Genomic DNA, 20,354 nt, shown 5'->3' on the forward strand with positions numbered 1-20,354 from the left:
ACTTAAGGGGTTTTATGGAAGAGGTGGAGAACTTGTTCGTTGAGAGTTCGCGATGAAGAACTTGTTCATTAAGAACTCGTGTTAAGGTGGAGATTGTTAGAATTAAATGACCCAAATCATTATTTAAATAAAATACAGTGGTAAAATAAAATAGAAGTAAAATTCATATAGAACTACACTTCTTTTATTTTATTTTAGAATAATGTTTTTTAAACCTTATTAAACTCCATCTATTTTATATTGATTAGAATAAGGTGTTTCAATCTTACTAGAATATGGCTTTACAAGCCTATAAATAGACATAGTATATTCCTCTTGTAATCATTCAAAATTCGACATAGTGAATTTTTTTCTCCTTTGCTCTTGATTTTTTCCCCGAAAGGGTTTCCACGTAAAATCAGATATTCTTTATTTTATTTTATTTTCACATTTGATGTATCAATTAGAGGCATTGATAAATTTAACTTTCATTTTCATTTTAATATTAAAATTTGACTTATTCGATTGGTAAATTCTTACTTTTTAGAAAAAATATTATTTATCTTTTGAAATACTACTATTAGAACATTAAAAATTTTAAAATATTCCAATAGCAATTTAATGAATTAACATTCAAAATCTTAAAGTCGAGACCTAAAATATTAAAATAGTATAGACTACATCTTCCAATATTTTCATCTTAACAACTCGAGCTTCTATGACAATAATATTAGACTTGACAATTAGAAAATAATTATTTAATAAATGTATTAGACTCTTATCTCATGAATCTTTAAATACCCTTTCTACCCTTCTAAACTTTAGTCCTCCAGATTTGAATTCCTATCTAAAGGGGGCCCTCACTCTGTCCATTTCCCATCCCTTCCCCACCTGACAAACGAATAAAACCGTTAGGGGTAATCTCGCAATTATGTTGAAACCTCAGTGGCAAATTCTACCCGCGCCGAAATTTCAGTCCCTTCGACATGATCTCGCCACTCGAAACCGCTGTGCTCGAACCCCGATAGTACTGCTTCTCACTTCAAAGACAAAAAGAAATTCAAATCAAATTCACTCTTTTACCCTCTCCGCACAATCGCTCAACATAACGTTCCCCCCTCAAAATTTTCATAAAACATTAGGGATACTTTAGTCAAAATCTAATAAGCAGCCTTATGTTTTTGTTGTTATATTAATCTTCAGAAGCCCATAATTTCAAAATTTGGATCGTTACAATACCTCGGCGCTATAGAAAAAAAAAAAAAAAAAAAGGAAAAAAACGCAGGGCCAGAGTCTGGCTCCGCTAGCTTGTACCTTACGCTATGAATGTTGTCCTTTGTTCTTCGTTTTCTTATTTTTCCCCCTTTTGATGAAATAAACATTTTTTTTTTCGCTTTGAATGCTACAGTTAAGTTGGCTCAACCGTAGTCATCGCTGTTATCAACTCAAACTCGCCGTTTCCAAGATTCCTAGGGTTTCTAAGCGAAAATCAATTTCAAATTTTCCATGGAAATGGCGGCGGACTTTAGTTCTGGTTGTTTCAGGTGAAGTTAGAGCAGCATTGTAGAGTGAGGAAGAGGGACTGAGTTTTGGAGAGAGAAAAACAAGTAAAGAGAGATGGAAGAAGAGATGGAGATGGAGATGGAGATAGAGGCAGTGTTGGACGTGAGAGAGATCGATCTTTATTACGAGTTCGATGCGGCTAGATTCTTTGATTTCACGCGCGAGGAGTCCCCGGTGGAGGCCAGAGAAGCTGAACTTTGGTTCGAGTCGGCCCCAAGTTATCCTCCTTCTCGTCAGTTTCTCTTTTGCTTAATAATGTTTGCTTGAAGCAAGAATTTTTCACTGTTATTTCAGTTATTATTACTATCTTTCCTTCTTGTTTGATTAAAGAAAATATGCCGTAGAAATATTTAAATTTCTTTCTTAAAAATAGAGTTATTATATCAATGATAATCATTTCTTTACTTTCTTTTGGGTTGTAGCTTTTGTGACAAAGTTAGTTAAAAGAGAGGAAAGTCTCCTGGAAAATGTTACTACATCTCCTAAATGTGATGAAGATAGTAGTACATTACATGGAAGTGATCCGGAAAATATGATGGCGTTGGGATTTTCAGCTGTGTGTACCATTAACAAAGGTACAATTAACCATATTTAGCATCTTGTATGAGGTGCTTTTATTTCTATGAACTTGCTTTCTGTTTAAATTTTAAGGCCGAATGATATAGTTTAGCTTATATTAATAAAGAGCCGTGGAAGTCGGTTAAGAAGAGGCAGTCTGAGGCAAGCTTGTGCTTCTGCAGGCAGTTATATGAAACATTTATGTTTGAGTGTTTTTAGAGTTCTTGGTTAGACCCTTGATTAAAAGGGAGGATAGATCACCAAGAAAAATGTTAAAAAGAAAAAAAAGGATGATTTTCTTTGGAAAATCTGAAAACTGTGCTGGACTGATATTGTTGTTTTTCAGGAAATGAAGGAACTAAGGGGGGGATCTCCGCCCATATACAGAAAATTTTACAAAATGCTCTGAATAAACCATTCCAATTAACTTCAGGTGACCAAGACGCTTATTCGAAGTAGTTTTCAAGCTTTATTATTGTCATTTTTGCCTTCTTTCAAGTATTAAGATTGTTTTTAACATTACTTCCTATACTTTTGCTCACTTCAGTTTTTTCGTTCACTTCCCAGGGTTGACAACTTACAATCACTTACCCAGTGATAAGTTAAAAACTAGATCCAAGAGTGTAAAACCTGTGCCTAGGAGCTCAACTCTTATGAGACCTACTGCTAGCCAGTTAGCCAAACAAAATCGACCCACTCAAGTTGCTACGTCCAGGCAAGTCATGGAAATGCCAAACAGACTTTTCTTTTCTAATTTGATCATAGTCTCATTCTCACAATCCGGTATTTCACAAAGAGAGAGTATCTTACCTCTTGGAAATGGCTGCTTTCAGTTTGAATATTGTTGAGTTTATATCCTATTTAGCAATATTAGATCCTTAAATTAAGGTCATTCTATTTTGGTTTTGTTTTGTAGATTTCAGAAGCTACAGGTTCTAAACAGTAATAGAAGCCTAGGTAATTCTTCTGTGGTTGAAAGTCAAGCTGCCAAGAGGCAAAAGCTAGAGGGAGGTCTCTTGCATAAGGTATATGAGTTCGTGAAATTCCCCTCCTCCCACCATGGTTGCTCATACTTTGCAGGATTTCTCATGGCAGCTATTTGTATAATGTGTTGGTTTTAAATCATAATGAAGTGGTTTTTATATGAGAACCTTGCCTTTTAATGTTTGCAAGTTGGCAACTCAAATGAGTGCACGTAATCATAAGGTCCTCCTACGGGTTTTGTTTTCCATAATATGAAGTAACAAACCAATTAAAACTGAGAATAGTGGCAAACTAGATGTTGCATAGATCAGTTCTTCTAGTGGGCATCTAACTTCACTTTTCCCACACTAGATCTCTGATGTTGGTATTTGAAATTTATCATTAATTTCTATTACTAGTATGGTTCAGTTTACATGTTTATTGAATAAGCTTCTGGTTTGGGCTAACTTTTGTTCTGCATGGCAGGTTGCGGAGGTGAAGCAGCAAACCACTTTGGTCCACAAGGCACCTAAAAAGGTAAACTGAATTATGTTTAGTTTTTGGAAGTGCAGTTGGATCCTAACCTGTGTTGCGTCTAAAATATTCTGAGATTTTCATTGTGGTTATGCAGGATGGAACTAAAGATAGAAATGCCATCAATACCAAGCTGAGGCTTACCATTCCAAGGGAACCTGAGCTTGAAACAGCACACAGGGCTCAAAGAATACGGTTAGTTCAGGTCACTGTTTCTTTACATGTTGAGGTGTAAAGTATAGGTATTATTAACAAGCTACTGGTGCGATATTGTCTTCATTTCAGGCCTAAGAATGATTCAGAAGAAGAGCATGTTACATCTGTCACGCATAGATTCAAAGCACGCCCATTGAATAGAAAAGTTGGTACTTATGATTTTACAAAAGGGACATCCTTCAAATCTGATTTTGTTGTGCTTATGATCTCAAATATATATTTAAAACTTGCAGATTCTCGAGGCTCCTTCATTGCCTCTTCCAAAAAAGAGTGTTCCAAAGTTGCCAGAGTTTCAAGTAAGTGATGAACAGTAATTTCTTGCTTGTTCCTGAACTAATAGGATTTTGCAGAAGCATCAAAAGCAATAATTTTTTACCAAAACGAGGTTGCTTGTCCTCCATATGTAGCTTAGGTTGCTGTCTTATTTCTCCTCAGGAATTTCACCTGAAGACACAGAAAAGGGCAGTGCATCTCTTATCAGCTGTATCCTCCTCTTCAACCCATACAAATGCTGTTGATAAGGTTAGTTGTTGATATTTTTATTTGTCATCTTAACTTAGGCTTTTTCATATCTGGAAAATTTCTGCTCTTGCAGGGGTTTGAGAAACCTTGTACAATTTCTGCTAATGGCAATGAAACTAGAGAAGCCAGAAGGTAAAGTGCTTTAAAATCTAACTATCTAGAGACTGTAGTTTTATGGAGAATATACGATGTAGGTATCTATTCAAGCATACATTTGTTCTTGTGCTAATTCTTTTGTATGTGGGTCCCTTTGTGTTTCTTAGTTTTACGTTCGTATTGAATCTGTTAAAGGAGTGACACTGGTTTCTTTTTTTTTCTTTTTTTTTTGCATCCTTAGACCTAGTTTCATGGATGCCACTAGCCAGGATGTCTGTGAAAAAAAGTACAACTTCAAAGCTCGTCCTTTAAATAGGAAGGTAAAGAAAGAACAAATTACATCAATGTATTGTTTGTTTAAATGCTCACAAATTACATCAATGTATTGTTTGTTTAAATGCTTGAGCTAGGTATCAATGAATATATAATTCCCTCTGCAGATATTTTCCAGTAAAGGTGATATTGGCGTTTTTCGAAATATCAAGAGGGAAACCACGGTGCCAATGGTATGGCATAGAATATCTTTCCTCTTCATATACACACTGATTGTTTGCTGAATTGTTTGAGATGATATTGTGCTTTGTCTACCAAACAGGAATTTAATTTCCATACAGAGAAGAGGGTTCCACAAAATCCACCCATCGAACTTTTTAGTAAGGTACACCTGAATATGATTTTTAGTTATGCTTAATTGGTATACATCCTTTTATATTTCTAGTTAACATTTAAAATGTTTGATCTTTTCAGGGTTTTATTGATTGCATGATATTTTTTTTCTTTTCTAAATACTCTATTTCTGCCTATTTTGCCTGCAGCTATCTCTTACAGCTGAGCTACAGCCAAGCAATGGATCTCAGATGACGTCCTCTCGCCCTACCTTCACATCTACAAAGGTTATCCTGGTATGTTAACTGTATTTTCTGTTTAGCACTTATAAATTTTCAATCTTTCTTAGTGTGGTATTCATATAGTTCTTCTTTGGTATAAGGGCTCAAAAGAAAATAGATTGACTTCTTTCCAACCAGAAAACGAGGTAAGTGTTGTAATTTCTGTCTCTCCCTCCTTCCCCACCATCTTGTAGTACATCTAATGACATTTTCTTACAGATGAGATATTTGGCAAAAGAGAAAACACTTCTATGGGGGAAATAATCACTGAAGTTGGTAACCAATTGAGCACAAGGTACGTTGGGACCATTAACACAATAATCTCTACGTTGGGACCATTAACACAATAATCTCTCTTTCGTCTTCCCTTCTTAATTGTTGATTTTCGAGAACAAATTACTCTACATAGAGATTACGCAGGAGCTTGGGCATCTGCTGAAAGTGAAGGCAGGCTCCATAATGGTTTTTCATCATGACGACATCTTAATATGCTGCTGTTGATTCAGAATTTGACGGATCAACAGTTCGACAAATGCATAGATCTCATCAACATAGTTTTTCTTTCTCTTGTTGCGGTATATGGAATCTGTGGAATATCCACTTTAGAAAGTTTATATTTAAAGGAACTGGTTGTTAGATGTACTTTCGTGCTCCATATACTTCTGGGTCACAACTGACCAAGTGCATAATAATACAAGGAAAATGTTATACATATCTGTACAGCCCCAGATATGGCCATTGTTTAAGTCACTTTCTCCATTGTATTCTTTGTCCACATGCTTTATACCATAAGCATTTTTGAAGGGCCACTTCGCCTTTGTATTTGTTATAGCAGTGGCGAGACCATTAGGAGACATTGTCTGCAAAAGGAATGCACGAAAAAAGGGTTCGACATGAATAACACAGACATGAGAGCCCCTTGCTTAAAACTCAAGGAATCTGTTTTGCAAACTTTATTTCTTATTTTGTTCTTGCTGGAACACGCTTGCTTGCGTACTCGTAAGGACAGATTTGGATAGAAGGCCAAAAATAAAACCTTTAAAGTGTTTGGTGTTTTCTGATGTCATGGTTTAAATGAAAGGTGATTGTTGAAAAAGTTATTTTATAATGTTTGATATACATTTATTACATAAAAGATAATTGTCATATATTTAATTTTTAAAATAAATTTTATTTTTAACAAATATTTGGATTAAATATTTAATAATAAAATTTAATTGATAATTTTAAATTATTTTTAAATTTTTAATTTTAATTAGAAGTAAAATTGTTTTTAAGTTTGTCTTGCTTATGTTTTTTAAATATAATAAGGCATATATAAATTCATGGATATATAAAACTTAAAATTAAAAAAAAACTCGAAATCATGTTTTATTTTAGTTAAGGCTAACCTATAGAAATATAAAAAAAATAGTTGATTTCAAATATTATTTTGAGAAAAACTAAAATAATTAAATCATAATAATATAAAACCATAAGCGATACGGAACAAGTCTACCCATATTCTACAAAAAAAAAAAAAACTAAGTATTTATATAAATATCGGTGCTAAATCAAATTTCTAACTAGGAAAGTAAATAAAATTAGAAAAAAGAATTTACTTGCGAAGAACCCGTTTAGTAATAGAAAAATATTAACTTTTTCATCTTTTATCATATGAATCACATTGCAATGGTCATGAGAAAAGTAATTCTTAAGGGAAAATTAGATTTTAAGGATGTCGAAACCATCTTTTTGAAAAACGGGAATCGACTTTGGAAACGAAAATGAAAGAACGGGAGTCACCACCAATCTTTTTTTGATGAGGTGTGACCGGGTCACCTCGTAAAAACAGTTGTTTTTAATAAATAATTTGATTTATTTAAACAACGATTTTGGTCCGCAAAATTTAGAAAAACGGGTTCGGGAGTCGTTTACGTACGAGGGAGGATTAGTACCCTCGTAACGCCCAAAAATTGGTACCTAGTTGATTAAATAGTGTCTTAGTGTCGAAAATTGAAAACTTGAAAAACTTTGGAATACGATCCCTCTTTTTTAAAAAAAAAACATTCGAACGTTAAAGACCTTCTCGTCTCGAAGCAACAAAATGTCATATCCAGTGAGTTAGGACACGACATCTCAAACTTTTGAGAATGAGCTTGCCTTTTACTTAAAAATCCATGTATTTTAACTTATTTTTAAAAGGATATTCGGTTAGTTAGGGTGAACGAGGAAAATCAAAATCCAGTAAGTTAGGGCACGTTTCCTCGAATTTCCAAACACCGAATATTGCCTTTACTTGTGAAAAATCTTATTTCAAGGTAACAAAATGTCATACCCGGTAAGTTAGGGCACCACATCTCGTATCTCCGAGAATAAGCATTTTTTAAAACTCGTATTGCGATTTTTAAAAGAATATTTCGTTATTTAGATTAAATGAGAAAAATCGAAACCCAGTAAATTAGGGCACGATTTTCTCGAATTTCCAAATACGAAATATTGCCTTTATGGAAGAATTAATATTGGGTTGGATAAAACCTAAATTCGTGATGAAACGAGATAATAAAGAATGCATAACAAATAAAAATTGATAACCATAACAAAATAAACATAAACACGAATGTGAATGATAACGATAAAAACAAAGACAAAATAAATGCATCAAAGCGAATAATAAGAAAGGGAAATAATAAATAAGCTAAATGTTTGAAAAAAAAAACTAATCGTAAAATAATGAAGATTATGAGAGTCTATTTAATAAGAGAGTAATAGTGATGATAATGATAAGAAAAATATAACGATAGTAAAATACGATATTAGTACCTAAATATTAATATAGACATAATGCCTAAAGCATAATAATAGCGAAAATATGAATGAATAAGAAATATAAATAATTAAGTAATGAGAAAATAAATAAGATGAAAAAAGTATATTAATAATACAATGATAGTAAGAAAGAAAATTTAGTGTCAAATAATAAAAATAATAATAGTAACAACAATTTGAAAAATAGTAATGTAATAAGATGGTAATAAAAAGGAATAACAATATGTTAGATAGTAAGTAATAATAAAATAATAATAACAGTAATAAAAAAATGATAATAGTGACATTAGTAATAATAATGATAATAGGAAATAATAATAACAATATATACTAATAACAGCAATAATATGAAAAATAAGAAATAACAATACACGAATAGTAAATATAGTAATAATAATAATAATAATAATAATAATAATAATAATAATAATGATAAATATAGTAATAATAATAGTAATAAAAAATAGAGCAACAAATAATAATAATAATAATAATACAGTAATAAAAATAATAACAATATGTTAGTAATAATAAATTAATGAATTAATAATAAAATGAATAAATAAATAAACACAAAAATAAAATATAATTATAATAGTAATATTAACAAAAAAAAGAATCATAATAATAATAATAATAATGATAATAATAATAATAATAATAATAATAATAATAATAATAATAATAATAATAATAATAATATTAATAATAATAATAATAATATATTGATAATAAGTAATAATAAAAGGAATAAAATAATAGTAATAATAAGAATATTTAATAATAGTAATAATAACAATAATATAAATAATAATATATACATGAAAAATAATAATAATATAAATAATAGCAAAATAATAAAATTAACTAATTTAACAGTAAAATAGCTAAACAATTAAAAAAAGGATTAAATTGAATTTGAAACAGAAAGTTTGGGGCGAATTTGAAACAAATAATGACGAAAATGGACCATATTGAAAGAGTGAATAATAAGGAGGGGCTAAAGGGGAAAATATCCCCCCTCCAAAACGCATCACTTCACGTAGGACGAAATTGAAATCGAAATAAAATTCTAGGGTAAATTTAGAAATAACGAAAGACTCAATTACAAAACTATAAAAAAGCGAAAGGACCTACAGCGCAATTAACCCTAAAAATAAAAACACGCGGATCCTCCTAGTGGGTCGGGTCGCCTGCGAGGGTTGAGGGCCAAACAGCGCCATTTTGTGGTCTCCAAAACCCCATCGAAACTACGTCGTTTTATCCTTCTATATAAATCAAATTTAACAAAAGAAGGTTCATTTTTGCTGAAAATAAAAAAACTCAAGAAGGCCTTATTCTTTTTCTTTGCTGGGGCTCCTGCGCCGATCATGGGTCCGGTCATCGGATTGACGCCATCCGTCATGAGGTGTTGTCACGGCCATGCACGCCTTGTGATGTGTAAAATCAAAAGGTACTTTTTCTCTATTTTTTGTATTTTTTTTAGGTTTATAATATATGTATATATGCGAGGAAATAAATTTGAAAATAGGATAAAAATAAAAACTAAAATCACCTTAGTCCTTCGATTGTGATTTTGGTATTTTGGTTGCCTGATTTTGTGATATTCTCGTGCTTTAGATGTTACTGAGATTACTGCTTTTGTTTATGTTTAAATCTATTTTTGTATTGAAAAGTTGTCGAATGTTTTGTGTTTGCAAAGAAAAAATTTGCCGAATCCCTAAATCAATTTTTGCTTGGCTTTTTAAAGCCACTTACATGCCTTTTCTCTTCTCTCTTTTTTTATATTATCTGTCTCTTCTGCATTTATTTTGCAGGCGCAAGTGGAGGCACTGACTAGGACTGTGGAGTAGGTGGCCGACTGGCATGGGGGATGGGACAGAGGTTAGAGGCGGCAGCACTTGATTTAGGGTTTTTTTTTGTTTCACCTTTGATTCGGGCTATTAGGGTTAATTTGGGCTTGGGGTTTAAATTTAGCTGGGTTTAGCTATTTGGGTCGGGGTCTGATTTGGGCTTTTTGGGTTGCAATTTTAGATTGTAAAAAAAATTGAACTTTTCATTTATTTTTGATTTTTGTTTGATTATTTTCTGGGTCCAGGCCAAATTGGGCCTCTACAAAGGAAAGTAAATAAAATTTGACTTGCCAAACATTAGAACCACTTTCTAACTTACTAAATTTCTAAAAAAGTGACTACTACCCACCGTATCGAACCCTATGATCTGATAATTTTGATATGATATGATATGAATATTAATATATTGAGTTTTAAACGTAGACATAATATTTTTAACTTAATGACACATGTAATATATTAACACTGTGGACTGAAAATTGGAAGGCATTAACATGGTTTGGGTTCAGCAGTTTATATATTCATTAGCACATTTCAACCATCACAGTTTGAATCTTACCAACAATTTCATTTGATGGGTGTTCCATAAGCACTACATGCATTCCTCCCTTCATCTGAACTTTTTCTAGGGTGGAAGGCAGAGCAATGGAAATAAGACTATCAATATCAAATTACAGCATGTAAAAAGGGGTTTCACAATTTTCAGAATTGAAATATGCATAAGGAATGAGAAACCATATTGTAAACTTCAGTTTTCTTATTTGCAACCCAGTCAAATTTCTCTTTGTTTAATATTCACACACATGGCAGGCCATTTTCGCAATGTGTCAAATGAAAACCATGAAATTACAGTTAACCATTTTGAAATAGTCCACTGCAGGAACAGTTCTAAAAAAATTAAATATTCTAAACCTGCTTGATTCTTGAAGTTTTTTGTACCCTCTTCCATGCCATTTGGCTGTGCCGATCTTAGCCGAATTCACATATACCGAAATTAACCATATGTGCATCAGAAACCTTATAAATAGTCTGCCTATGAAACCCTTCAATGCGACCATATAAAAAACACACCATCAAGAAAACTAAAGAACAGGTGCTTACTCCACAATGGCCTCTTCCAACATCTTCTTCATCATAGCTATTGTTGCTTTCTTTGCAGTTCCTTCATGTTTGGCCACCGAGTTTACTGTTGGTGATGAGAAAGGATGGAGTCTTGACTTTGATTACCAAAGTTGGGCAGCTGGAAAGGAATTTCATGTGGGAGATAAGCTTGGTAAACCAACCTTCTCTCTCTATCTATAATCTAAAAATCATACATATATATACATTTAAAGTGATGAAAACATCTAAACAATTACAATTCTTCATGCAGTGTTCAATTACAGAGCAGGAGTTCACAATGTGATTGGTGTTAGTGGAATTGAGTTCCAACAATGTCAAGCATCAAGTAACAACACTGTTCGCTCCACTGGCAACGATGTGATCACACTTTCTACTCCAGGAAGAAAATGGTACATCTGTGGTGTACCCGGCCACTGTGCAGCCCGGAACATGAAGCTTAACATAACTGTGCTTGCTCAAGTGGGATCTCCGGCTACCGCTCCCGGTTCACCAACGTCACCATCTGCTGCAACACCAAATGTGGCGTTTAGCTTTTATGGATGGATTGCTGTCATGGTTAGCTTCATTGGGTTGGTCTTTGTTTGAGGGTTCAATGGTCTTCTACCTTCATATTCCTAGGTTAAACTGTTGTTGAGTATTCGTGTTTTTAAATTCCCTACTTTGTTTTTTCTTTAAGAGAATTGATTTGTGATCGTTTCTTTAAGGCTTATGACAGTACTTACCAAATCCCAACTCCTAATTTCCATCTTCAAGGGAAAAATTAATAATGGTGGAATACCAATTTATCCGTTGATGGAATTGCACCAATCATGTTAAATTTCATGATCAAGAAATTAAAACACTTGATTAATTGAGCACTAACACTAAAGGATAATTTACCGAATCACGTTAAATTTCATGATCAACGTTAAATTTAATATGATATATGATTTGGTAATTATTTTTTGTCTAACATGATGGAATCACTTTTTTTGTCTAACGTAACGATTTAATATGATTTAACGTCGGTAATCATATTTCAATTATTAATTGATCACCAATTAATTTAGTTTTGATTCTAAAATATTTTAACTCTCAACATTAAAAAAAAAAAAACTGCAAAAATGACTAAATTACACAATGTATCAAGACTAAATTAACTCAATAGACAAATGTTAAAAGGATAAAATTGTTATTATCCCTATTTTAAAAGCTATCACGGTTAGTCAACGGGTAACTAAAGATAAAATTAAATAGTTAAATGATAACTTTATATCTTTTGATAATCAAAAGAATTTTAATAATAGTTAGGATAATTAGTTTACACTTAAAAAAACAACAGTATAACAACTTAACAACTTACCCAAAACACAATGGGCTCAAATACTAAGGTGATAGACAAAAGAGAAAGGTATTGAATAACAGCTAAATTTGAGAAAGAGTTTAGAACCAACCGCGTGAGGAGAGGGCTTTATTCATCCAATTTCCTGAACCATCTCCATTTCCCACACTCTCCTCCAACAATAAAAAAAGTTGGACATTTTTTTATTCTGGTTTAAAGTTCATTCTCTAACGTCATTATAACATCATTCAGTAATTGGGACGTGACTGTCATCCTTCAGATCACACTCACATGCTTCGTTGCTGTATGGTAAAGGGAGCCCCCATACTGTCACTGTTTCATCCAAGATTGGGTTTATTTTTGTAGTTCAAACCTCCTTTTTTTAGAATGTGTTGTTGTAAACAGGGATCCTACAACCAGTAAGTAAAGACGTAAACGTGATCACCCTTACAACACCAGACAAACAAATAATAATATGGTACAATTTGCGGTGCTGTCAGACTTCTTCTGCAAATGGAAATTGATCTAAAACATTTAATGAAAGATGAAAGTGGAACCATAGGTTAGATCCAATGTTTTTCCAAACAAGCATCGGCTACATGGATTGGTTTGAAAGATTTAGATTGATTGAATTGCAACTAGTATGAATAGATGAAACTGAGTTAAAAAATCGATTAAATTCGTAATTGAACATATTTTCTCTAAAATAATTAGATCGAATAAATTAATAATTTTGCTACTTAATCTAGGGATCAAATCTGAAAATGTTGGTTAAATTTCTTATATTAAACTTCTTATATTGATTGCAAGGAAGGCTAAGTAATTAAAACAAACAGGAGCAGGCCACGTTTGCCTGAATTGCCTTAACTGACATCCAAAATCGACTGAGACAAGCCATGTGTTAATACGACTCCAAATTCCAAGTCTTGCTTTTAACTAACACAAACAAAAATTAAAGCTAAAGTCACTCCGAGGGTAAAATTCTAACCACCACCACAACTTTGAACAACCCTATGTCCCTCGGTGCAAGTTGCTGATTGGAAACCGTCACAATCAAGCCACACCAAGCTTAAACTGCTAGACACATGCATACCAAGTTAAACAGGTCAGGGTGCTGAAATATTTGATCATTTTGAAGCTGAAGTTGATAACAGACACCTGTTTCATGGAATTTCACGATAAGACTAAATGAAATCACATTGATTTGACATTTTAAAACGTTGGCTAAAGTGAAAGCTCGATCACTCAGGGAAAAGAAAAAGGCTTTACAATCAAAGTTAACATACAGCATGTTAGACAATGAAAACGCCTATCTAGGACTATTCCAAGTACCTAGCATTTAAAGTAAATGAATGGTGTCAATGACCTCAAACGTTATCAAGAAATAGTCCTAAAGGTTGATTCATTGTCCATCAATTTTAAAACCTAAAATCCTTAAATTTTAGACCACAATTCTATTTGACACATGAAAATGCACCCTGAAAAAGAAAAGAACGTTAATCATGCATACAAATAGACCATCCGAGTAACCATCAAGTCCTGTCAAACTATTACAATATACAGAGCTAAGAATTGATATAACCCAAACTAAAGCTAACTAATTGGGACTAACTGAAATAAAACTTTCATACAAAACAAGACTTAAGAGACAAATTTCGAATCTAGGTACTCGAAACCCAAGTCCTCAACATTTGCTAACTGAACCAAGTTCTCATAGGCAGCATCAACAAATTTAATGAAAAGAAAAATGAAGTGAATAATGCAACAGCAAGATATACCCAACATATTGTAGTGGGAAAACTTTGTTTCTCAGCCATAAAACATAATAAACGAATATCTGAATTTGAGTCTTTATCGGCAGCACTCCATATTAATGCAGCAGAAGCATATTATATAAAATTACAAACAGGGGAAAAGTGAAGGAGAGAATTTTATTCTCTTAAACCACCCCAAAAACAAAAAAGGGAAAATAAAATGAAAACAAAGAGCATCTAACCCTTTTCCCCTCAATCGTTCCTATACAATTCAATCACAGTTTTCTTTCTTATCCAAATTCTCTTCTTTGGTTATTTCCCTCCATTAAATCTAATCAAAAGTTTAACAAAAATTAAAAGCAAGGAATTGTAGTGAATAATAAAAAAGAGGAAAAAAAAATTGTGACAATCAAAATGAATCCCATCCCATCTTATCTTTCTTTTTTCCTTTTAATCTTATCAATGCGTTGTGAGTTGTAACTTTGATCTCTTCTTTGCCTCACTGTAAAGCACCACTCCCATTACTGTAACAGCGAATCCAGTCATCCCCATCACGGTCACCGGATTCCTGAAGATCATAACCGACACGAATGCTGCTAAAGCAGCTTTGGCATTGCCCAGCACCTGCAATGTAAGTGCACTTGTATGTTTGGTGACCAAGAAATTTGCCAAGTTCACCAAATAGGCCACCGTAGCATTCCCAAGCAACAAGAAAACAATGAAAGAATCACTCCTAGCTTTCTCTAATGTGATTCTCGCAACGTTCCCTTCGATGTATAGAGTGAATGGTAACAAAATCATGGCTGCCATAGGTGCCATGTACAACAATAAGTTCATGGAATGTAACTTTTCAGCTTCACTGGTTAATAAGATTCCTTGAACGACAGATTTCAAAGCACGGCCAGCAGTGGAACCGATGCAAACCAAGAAGCCAAAGAGGTTAAACAAGGGCTCACTGTTACTAGCCAAAACAATTCCAAATACCACAGGCAAAAGCGCGAAATAGACCTCACCGGATTCCTTCTTGCAAGTGATTAAGAAAGCGAAAATGGCGGTAAAGAAAGGTGTCGTAGCACCAATAGCTTGGTTAAACGATACCGGAATGTACCTCAAAGAAGTGTTCCCACACACGACGGAGAAACAAAAAATGACACTCAAAGCAAAGATCTTGAGGAACTGCTTCCTCGATAAAATGTGTTGCCTTGGAACTATTTCCAGAAAGTTTATGGCAGCGTAACTGTAACAAGCACAGGAGATCATGTGAAGCATGGTGAGGAAGATCGGATAACGGTAGCCATAGAAGCTTAAGAGATACTTGTTAAGTATGAGGACTCCGATATTGGACATGAACCATGAAGCAATGATCAGCGCCGTTAAAAGGTTAGGAGAGAGATGGGATCCAACGTTGTAGATGCTGTTCCTGACATCAGCCGTTGGAGTGACTGGAATATCCAAAACTTCGTGGTCGGCGGTAGCCGTTGAGTCCAACCTTGGATTGCTCATTCTTCTTGTGGTCCATGTCTGCGCTTCCACCATTTGGCTGTTTTGGATGACAGTAAAGATTAACTTTCAAGCCCAAAAATTTTGATTCTTTTGAAATTGCAGAGAACGAGAAGCAGAGAGAGGAACTTTTGGGCTTGTTTTTGTGTGGTTGGCTAGATCTGAAAGAGGAAAGAGAAGAGGATACGTGCAGTAAGAGTGATCTAATCTGAAGGTGGAGATTTAGATTTGAGAAAATGGAGTAATGGGAAGCGTTGGATTAGAAGAAAAAGGGTGAATAAAATAAAACAGTGGTATTGTCCGATTCAATTTCCTAGTGAAAGGGAGTTTTAGTGTTGGTGGGACTGTCGGTAGTGGATTCGCCAGCAAGCAACACGCTGGTCTGAATCTCGACTCTGACCAAATTTTCTTCTTTCTTTTTTTTACTCCAGTTATTACTAGTACTATTTAACATTTTAACTACTACTGTTATTCTTTTTACCTTCCTTTCTTTTACTTTATCACCGGGTGTCTTTTATGATAAAATGACCAAAATAGATAAAAGTATCATGGATTTTTTATATTAGTAGTGATTATATTTTACTCATTTTATTTAAAAAATAGGTATATATATTATATTAAAGAACAAACTGATGATTTTATCGAATTTTTCATCAATTTTTATTATTAAAATTTATTCCATGTATATTAATATGAAGTATATGACATGTAATGTGTAATTATTTGATCATTTTTTCAGTTATACCAATTTTAATAATACAAATTAATAAAAATTAATAGAAATGATATATTTACCTTTTAATAACTCACATGAATTAATTTATTTATTTTTAAGTAGAGAATGCAAAATATAATCATACTTACACGTGTATTTTTTTCTTCAATAGTAATTTAAGAGGTTTTTTTTATACATTTAACGATGAACAATTAAGTATATTTTGTTGAAGTAAAATGAGTTGAGAGTCGTTTAAATATTTGTCTTATTTAATTTGGTAATTTAAGGCCATTTTACTAAAGTAATCCAAAAAATTTTGATATCTACAAAAATAATCCAGGTTCAAAAACAATCACAAAAATAACCTGAAATGAACAGTAAAATTGAGTTTTGGCCTGTCAATGGCCGGCACTAACTCGTATTTTGCACCCATGATTGTCAAATAATTGTGTCAGGCTTTAAAAAATTAATTTTTTTAGTTTTGGCCTGTCAATGGCCGGAACCATGGTATTTTTTTTTAAATCGTATCATATTGGTATACAAAATACGAGATAAAAAAAATTTTTTGGGTGCTGGCCTGTCAATGGCCGGCACCCAGTCAACCAAAAAAAAAAAATCAAATTTTTTAGGGCAAAAAAAAATTTTTTTTGCTCTCTAAAAATACGAGTTTTAAAAAAAAATTTGGGGTGCTGTCAATGGCCGGCACCCAGTACAACAAAAAAAATTCGAATTTTTTTCAAAAAAAAAATTTTTGCTCTCTAAAAATATGAGTTTTAAAAAAAAAAATTTTGGGTGCTGGCCTGTCAATGGCCGGCACCCAGTACAACCAAAAAAAAAATTTCGAATTTTTTTTAAAAAAAAAATTTTGCTCTCTAAAAATACGAGTTGTTGGAGTTTATAAATATATAATAATACTCAATTATTATAAAACAGTTGTTGGAGTTTCAACATACTTTAACCGGGTAAAGTAAGAATTTCAAACAGAGCACCAGCAGCAACGTATTATACCGGGGTAAAATATGAAAAAAAAAATTTAAAACTCGTATTTTTAGAGAGCAAAAAAAAAAATTTTTTGAAAAAAATTTGAAATTTTTTTTTTTGTAGATGGGTGCAGAGCCATTGACAGCCAAAGACTAAAAAATTTTTTTAAAACTCGTATTTTTAGAGAGCAAAAAAAAAAATTTGAAAAAAATTCGAAATTTTTTTTTGTTGTACTGGGTGCCGACCATTGACAGGCCAGCACCCAAAAAATTTTTTTTTTAAAACTCGTATTTTTAGAGAGCAAAAAAAAATTTTTTTGCTCTAAAAAATTCGATTTTTTTTTTTGTTGACTGGGTGCCGGCCATTGACAGGCCAACACCCAAAAAAAATTTTTTTATCTCGTATTTTGTATACCAATATGATATGATTTAAAAAAAAATACCATGGTTCCGACCATTGACAGGCCAAAACTAAAAAAATTAATTTTTTAAAGCCTGACACAATCATTTGGCAATCATGGGTGCAAAATACGAGTTAGTGCCGGCCATTGACAGGCCAAAACCCAATTTTACTATTCATTTCAGGTTATTTTTGTGATTGTTTTTGAACCTGGGTCATTTTTGTAGATATCAAAAATTTTTGGATTACTTTAATAAAATGGCCATAATTTAAAAAAAAAATCTTTGGATGTGATGTTTTATTGAAGATATTATGGTTCGTCATTAGAGACCAATCTAGGTTATGTATGAGAGTTTATTGAGTGCATCCGAATCTGTTCATTAAGGATTTTTTTTTTTGTGTGAGAGAGTGTAAATTGAATTGTAAACATTGTTGAATATTTATCGCCTAAGTTCTCAAGGAGAGGATTTGGAGGTGAGTATTTTAGTCTTTTAAGTACAAATATGATATCTCTATACTTGAATAGTGATAATGTGTGAATTACTCACCAAGTTAGGCTCCGTAGACGTAAGGAAACCGGATTACATAAACAAACCTTGGTGTTCTTTAAATTTTTGTTTACACAATGTTGATAGTGCCAAGCGTAGTGACCATTACAATCTAACACTTCCATTGCAATTTTCATTTTAAGCAATCTAGGAACTTAAGGTAGCAACAAATTTTATAATTTTATTATTGTATTTAATAAAATAAAGGGATAAATATCAAATTTATATATGAACTTTAGTTTAATGTGTAATTTGATACATGGACTTTGCTTTTGTGCAATTATACACATAAAACTTTAATTTTGATTCAATTGTCCATATTAAAATATATACATTTATTTTCATATTATATTTAATATAATTGTTTTATATATAATATATCTACATAAAATAACATTAATCTAATAATATTATTAATAATTTATGAAAATTAAATTAAATTATAAATTTATATATAAAAATATAGAAACTAAAATTTATATATAAATATTATGCATTAAATTAAAATTTATATATAATTTTAATATTTATCCTTTAAAATAAATAAAAGAGTTGACGAATGGATAGACTCATGTTTAGGCGAAAGAATCTTTCGATTTTATACATAAAATTTGTGAAACAAACGATTTTATTTTTTAAACATCGGCGTCCGTTTTCGTATTTAATATTATTTTTACCTTTCTTTCTTATACTTTTACATGACCAAAATGTCTATCACATGAATCAGATGCTACACGTGTGATTTTTTGCTTCACCAGTTACTTAAGGGATTCTTTTATATATTTTTAAATTTATACTTAAATAACTTTTCTTTTCTCTTTAATTTTATTATAGATTTTGATGATATTTATTTTTTATACAAACATTTTAACGTATTCGAATATATGCCTCTTCTATTAACAATAATATCTATGTCAATTGAATTAATACCCAATCACTACTTAAATAACTTTTAAATTCATTCAAATAATGTAATTTTCAAAAATTTGTACAATCGATACTTTTTAACTTGTAATATTAATTACGGGTTTAAAATAATTTTTAGTTCTCAAATTGATAATTGATTTATATTAAAATCCTTGAATTTAGAATTTTTTCACATTAAAACTATAAGTTTTTTCCAAATTAATAATTCATATTAAAATTAGAATTTTTATTTAAATTAATCATTGATAATTCATTGAAAAATAAAATAAAATAAAATATTTAGATAAATAATTGTAAAATTCAAGAATTAAATTACATTATACATTATAATATATATATATATATATATATATTATTTAACCGTCTACTTAGGAAACGAAGGGCACAGATAATTATGATAAGTACACGATCAAATCTTATCTTAAAAATGTGATAATTATATACAAATCCTTAAAACTTCATTAAAATAATCCAAGTGTAAAGCAACATTGATGAAATTGATAATTTTATTACTAAATTTAATAAAATAAATAAAGGGGTTAATGGATGGTTAGACTCATGCTTTAGCCGAAAGAATCTTTCGATTTTATTTTATAAAATTCATCAAACAAACGTATTTATTTTTGGGTAGATTACGTAGGTTAAAAGGAAATTCTTCCAATTTCATCAATTAATTTTTAGGGTGTTTTTATTTAGTTATTCAATGGTTAAATTTTTATAGCAATTGGATGTGCACACTATATCTTATTTACATTTTTATTTTGATAACCTAAACTTTTAAATTGTTTTTATTTTAGTCACCTCAAAATATTTTTTAACAAGTATTGATTAAAAATTTTAAAAATATATTAACGATTAAAGTGAAAAAAAACTAAAATAATATATTAATTTTTTTATATTGTACTGTTTACTCCATTGCCAAAAGTTCTAAATTTCTTTTTTTCAATATTTAAAATTTTAATTTCAAAACATCAAAATCAATTAAATAAGTTGTTGAAAAATTTTATCCCCTAATAGTGTTAGCCAAATTGATACTATAATTGTCGAAACCATTTTAAATTTGAAAAACGGGAGTCGACTTAAAAACAAAAATGGAGTCGCCACCAAT

General features: G+C 31.5%; 3 protein-coding genes and 1 long non-coding RNA gene across 4 annotated transcripts; 2 read left to right on the forward strand and 2 right to left on the reverse strand.

The window, feature by feature from the left end:
• The first annotated feature begins 980 nt into the window (after nucleotides 1–980).
• LOC108477271 (protein TPX2) lies at nucleotides 981–6,064 on the forward strand. Its single transcript, XM_017779773.2, has 18 exons — nucleotides 981–1,774; nucleotides 1,965–2,117; nucleotides 2,447–2,533; nucleotides 2,668–2,815; nucleotides 3,017–3,125; nucleotides 3,550–3,600; nucleotides 3,695–3,792; nucleotides 3,883–3,958; nucleotides 4,047–4,109; nucleotides 4,249–4,335; nucleotides 4,409–4,467; nucleotides 4,673–4,751; nucleotides 4,872–4,937; nucleotides 5,027–5,089; nucleotides 5,247–5,333; nucleotides 5,420–5,464; nucleotides 5,538–5,613; nucleotides 5,728–6,064. Exons 1-17 carry the CDS (start codon nucleotides 1,597–1,599, stop codon nucleotides 5,580–5,582), a joined length of 1,494 nt encoding a protein of 497 aa, XP_017635262.1. The 5' UTR covers nucleotides 981–1,596; the 3' UTR covers nucleotides 5,583–5,613; nucleotides 5,728–6,064.
• Nucleotides 6,065–10,922: 4,858 nt separating this feature from the next.
• Nucleotides 10,923–11,827, forward strand: LOC108478978 (blue copper protein 1a-like). The gene is made up of 2 exons (XM_017781424.2): nucleotides 10,923–11,252; nucleotides 11,352–11,827. The coding sequence occupies exons 1-2, from the start codon at nucleotides 11,087–11,089 to the stop codon at nucleotides 11,684–11,686; spliced, it is 501 nt and encodes a 166-aa protein (XP_017636913.1). The 5' UTR covers nucleotides 10,923–11,086; the 3' UTR covers nucleotides 11,687–11,827.
• On the reverse strand, nucleotides 11,231–12,632 carry LOC128285267 (uncharacterized). The gene is made up of 2 exons (XR_008275732.1): nucleotides 12,535–12,632; nucleotides 11,231–11,603 (listed from the first exon to the last, which is right to left on the reverse strand). It is a non-coding gene; the product is annotated as an uncharacterized LOC128285267 (long non-coding RNA).
• Nucleotides 12,633–14,223: 1,591 nt separating this feature from the next.
• Nucleotides 14,224–16,124, reverse strand: LOC108476523 (probable sugar phosphate/phosphate translocator At1g12500). The gene has a single exon (XM_017778746.2). It carries the CDS (start codon nucleotides 15,710–15,712, stop codon nucleotides 14,636–14,638), a length of 1,077 nt encoding a protein of 358 aa, XP_017634235.1. The 5' UTR covers nucleotides 15,713–16,124; the 3' UTR covers nucleotides 14,224–14,635.
• Nucleotides 16,125–20,354: the final 4,230 nt, after the last annotated feature.

The sequence above is a fragment of the Gossypium arboreum genome, chromosome 12 (genome assembly GCF_025698485.1).
Source record: "Gossypium arboreum isolate Shixiya-1 chromosome 12, ASM2569848v2, whole genome shotgun sequence".
NCBI lineage: Eukaryota > Viridiplantae > Streptophyta > Magnoliopsida > Malvales > Malvaceae > Gossypium > Gossypium arboreum.

Coding starts and splice junctions, on each gene's coding strand:
- LOC108476523 (XM_017778746.2), bottom strand. CDS start 15,712: ATGGTGGAAGCGCAGACATGGACCACAAGAAGAATGAGCAATCCAAGG.
- LOC108478978 (XM_017781424.2), top strand. CDS start 11,087: ATGGCCTCTTCCAACATCTTCTTCATCATAGCTATTGTTGCTTTCTTT. Junction 11,253..11,351: donor TCATGTGGGAGATAAGCTTG/GTAAACCAACCT, acceptor TTCTTCATGCAG/TGTTCAATTACAGAGCAGGA.
- LOC108477271 (XM_017779773.2), top strand. CDS start 1,597: ATGGAAGAAGAGATGGAGATGGAGATGGAGATAGAGGCAGTGTTGGAC. Junction 4,336..4,408: donor ATACAAATGCTGTTGATAAG/GTTAGTTGTTGA, acceptor CTGCTCTTGCAG/GGGTTTGAGAAACCTTGTAC. Junction 5,334..5,419: donor CATCTACAAAGGTTATCCTG/GTATGTTAACTG, acceptor CTTTGGTATAAG/GGCTCAAAAGAAAATAGATT.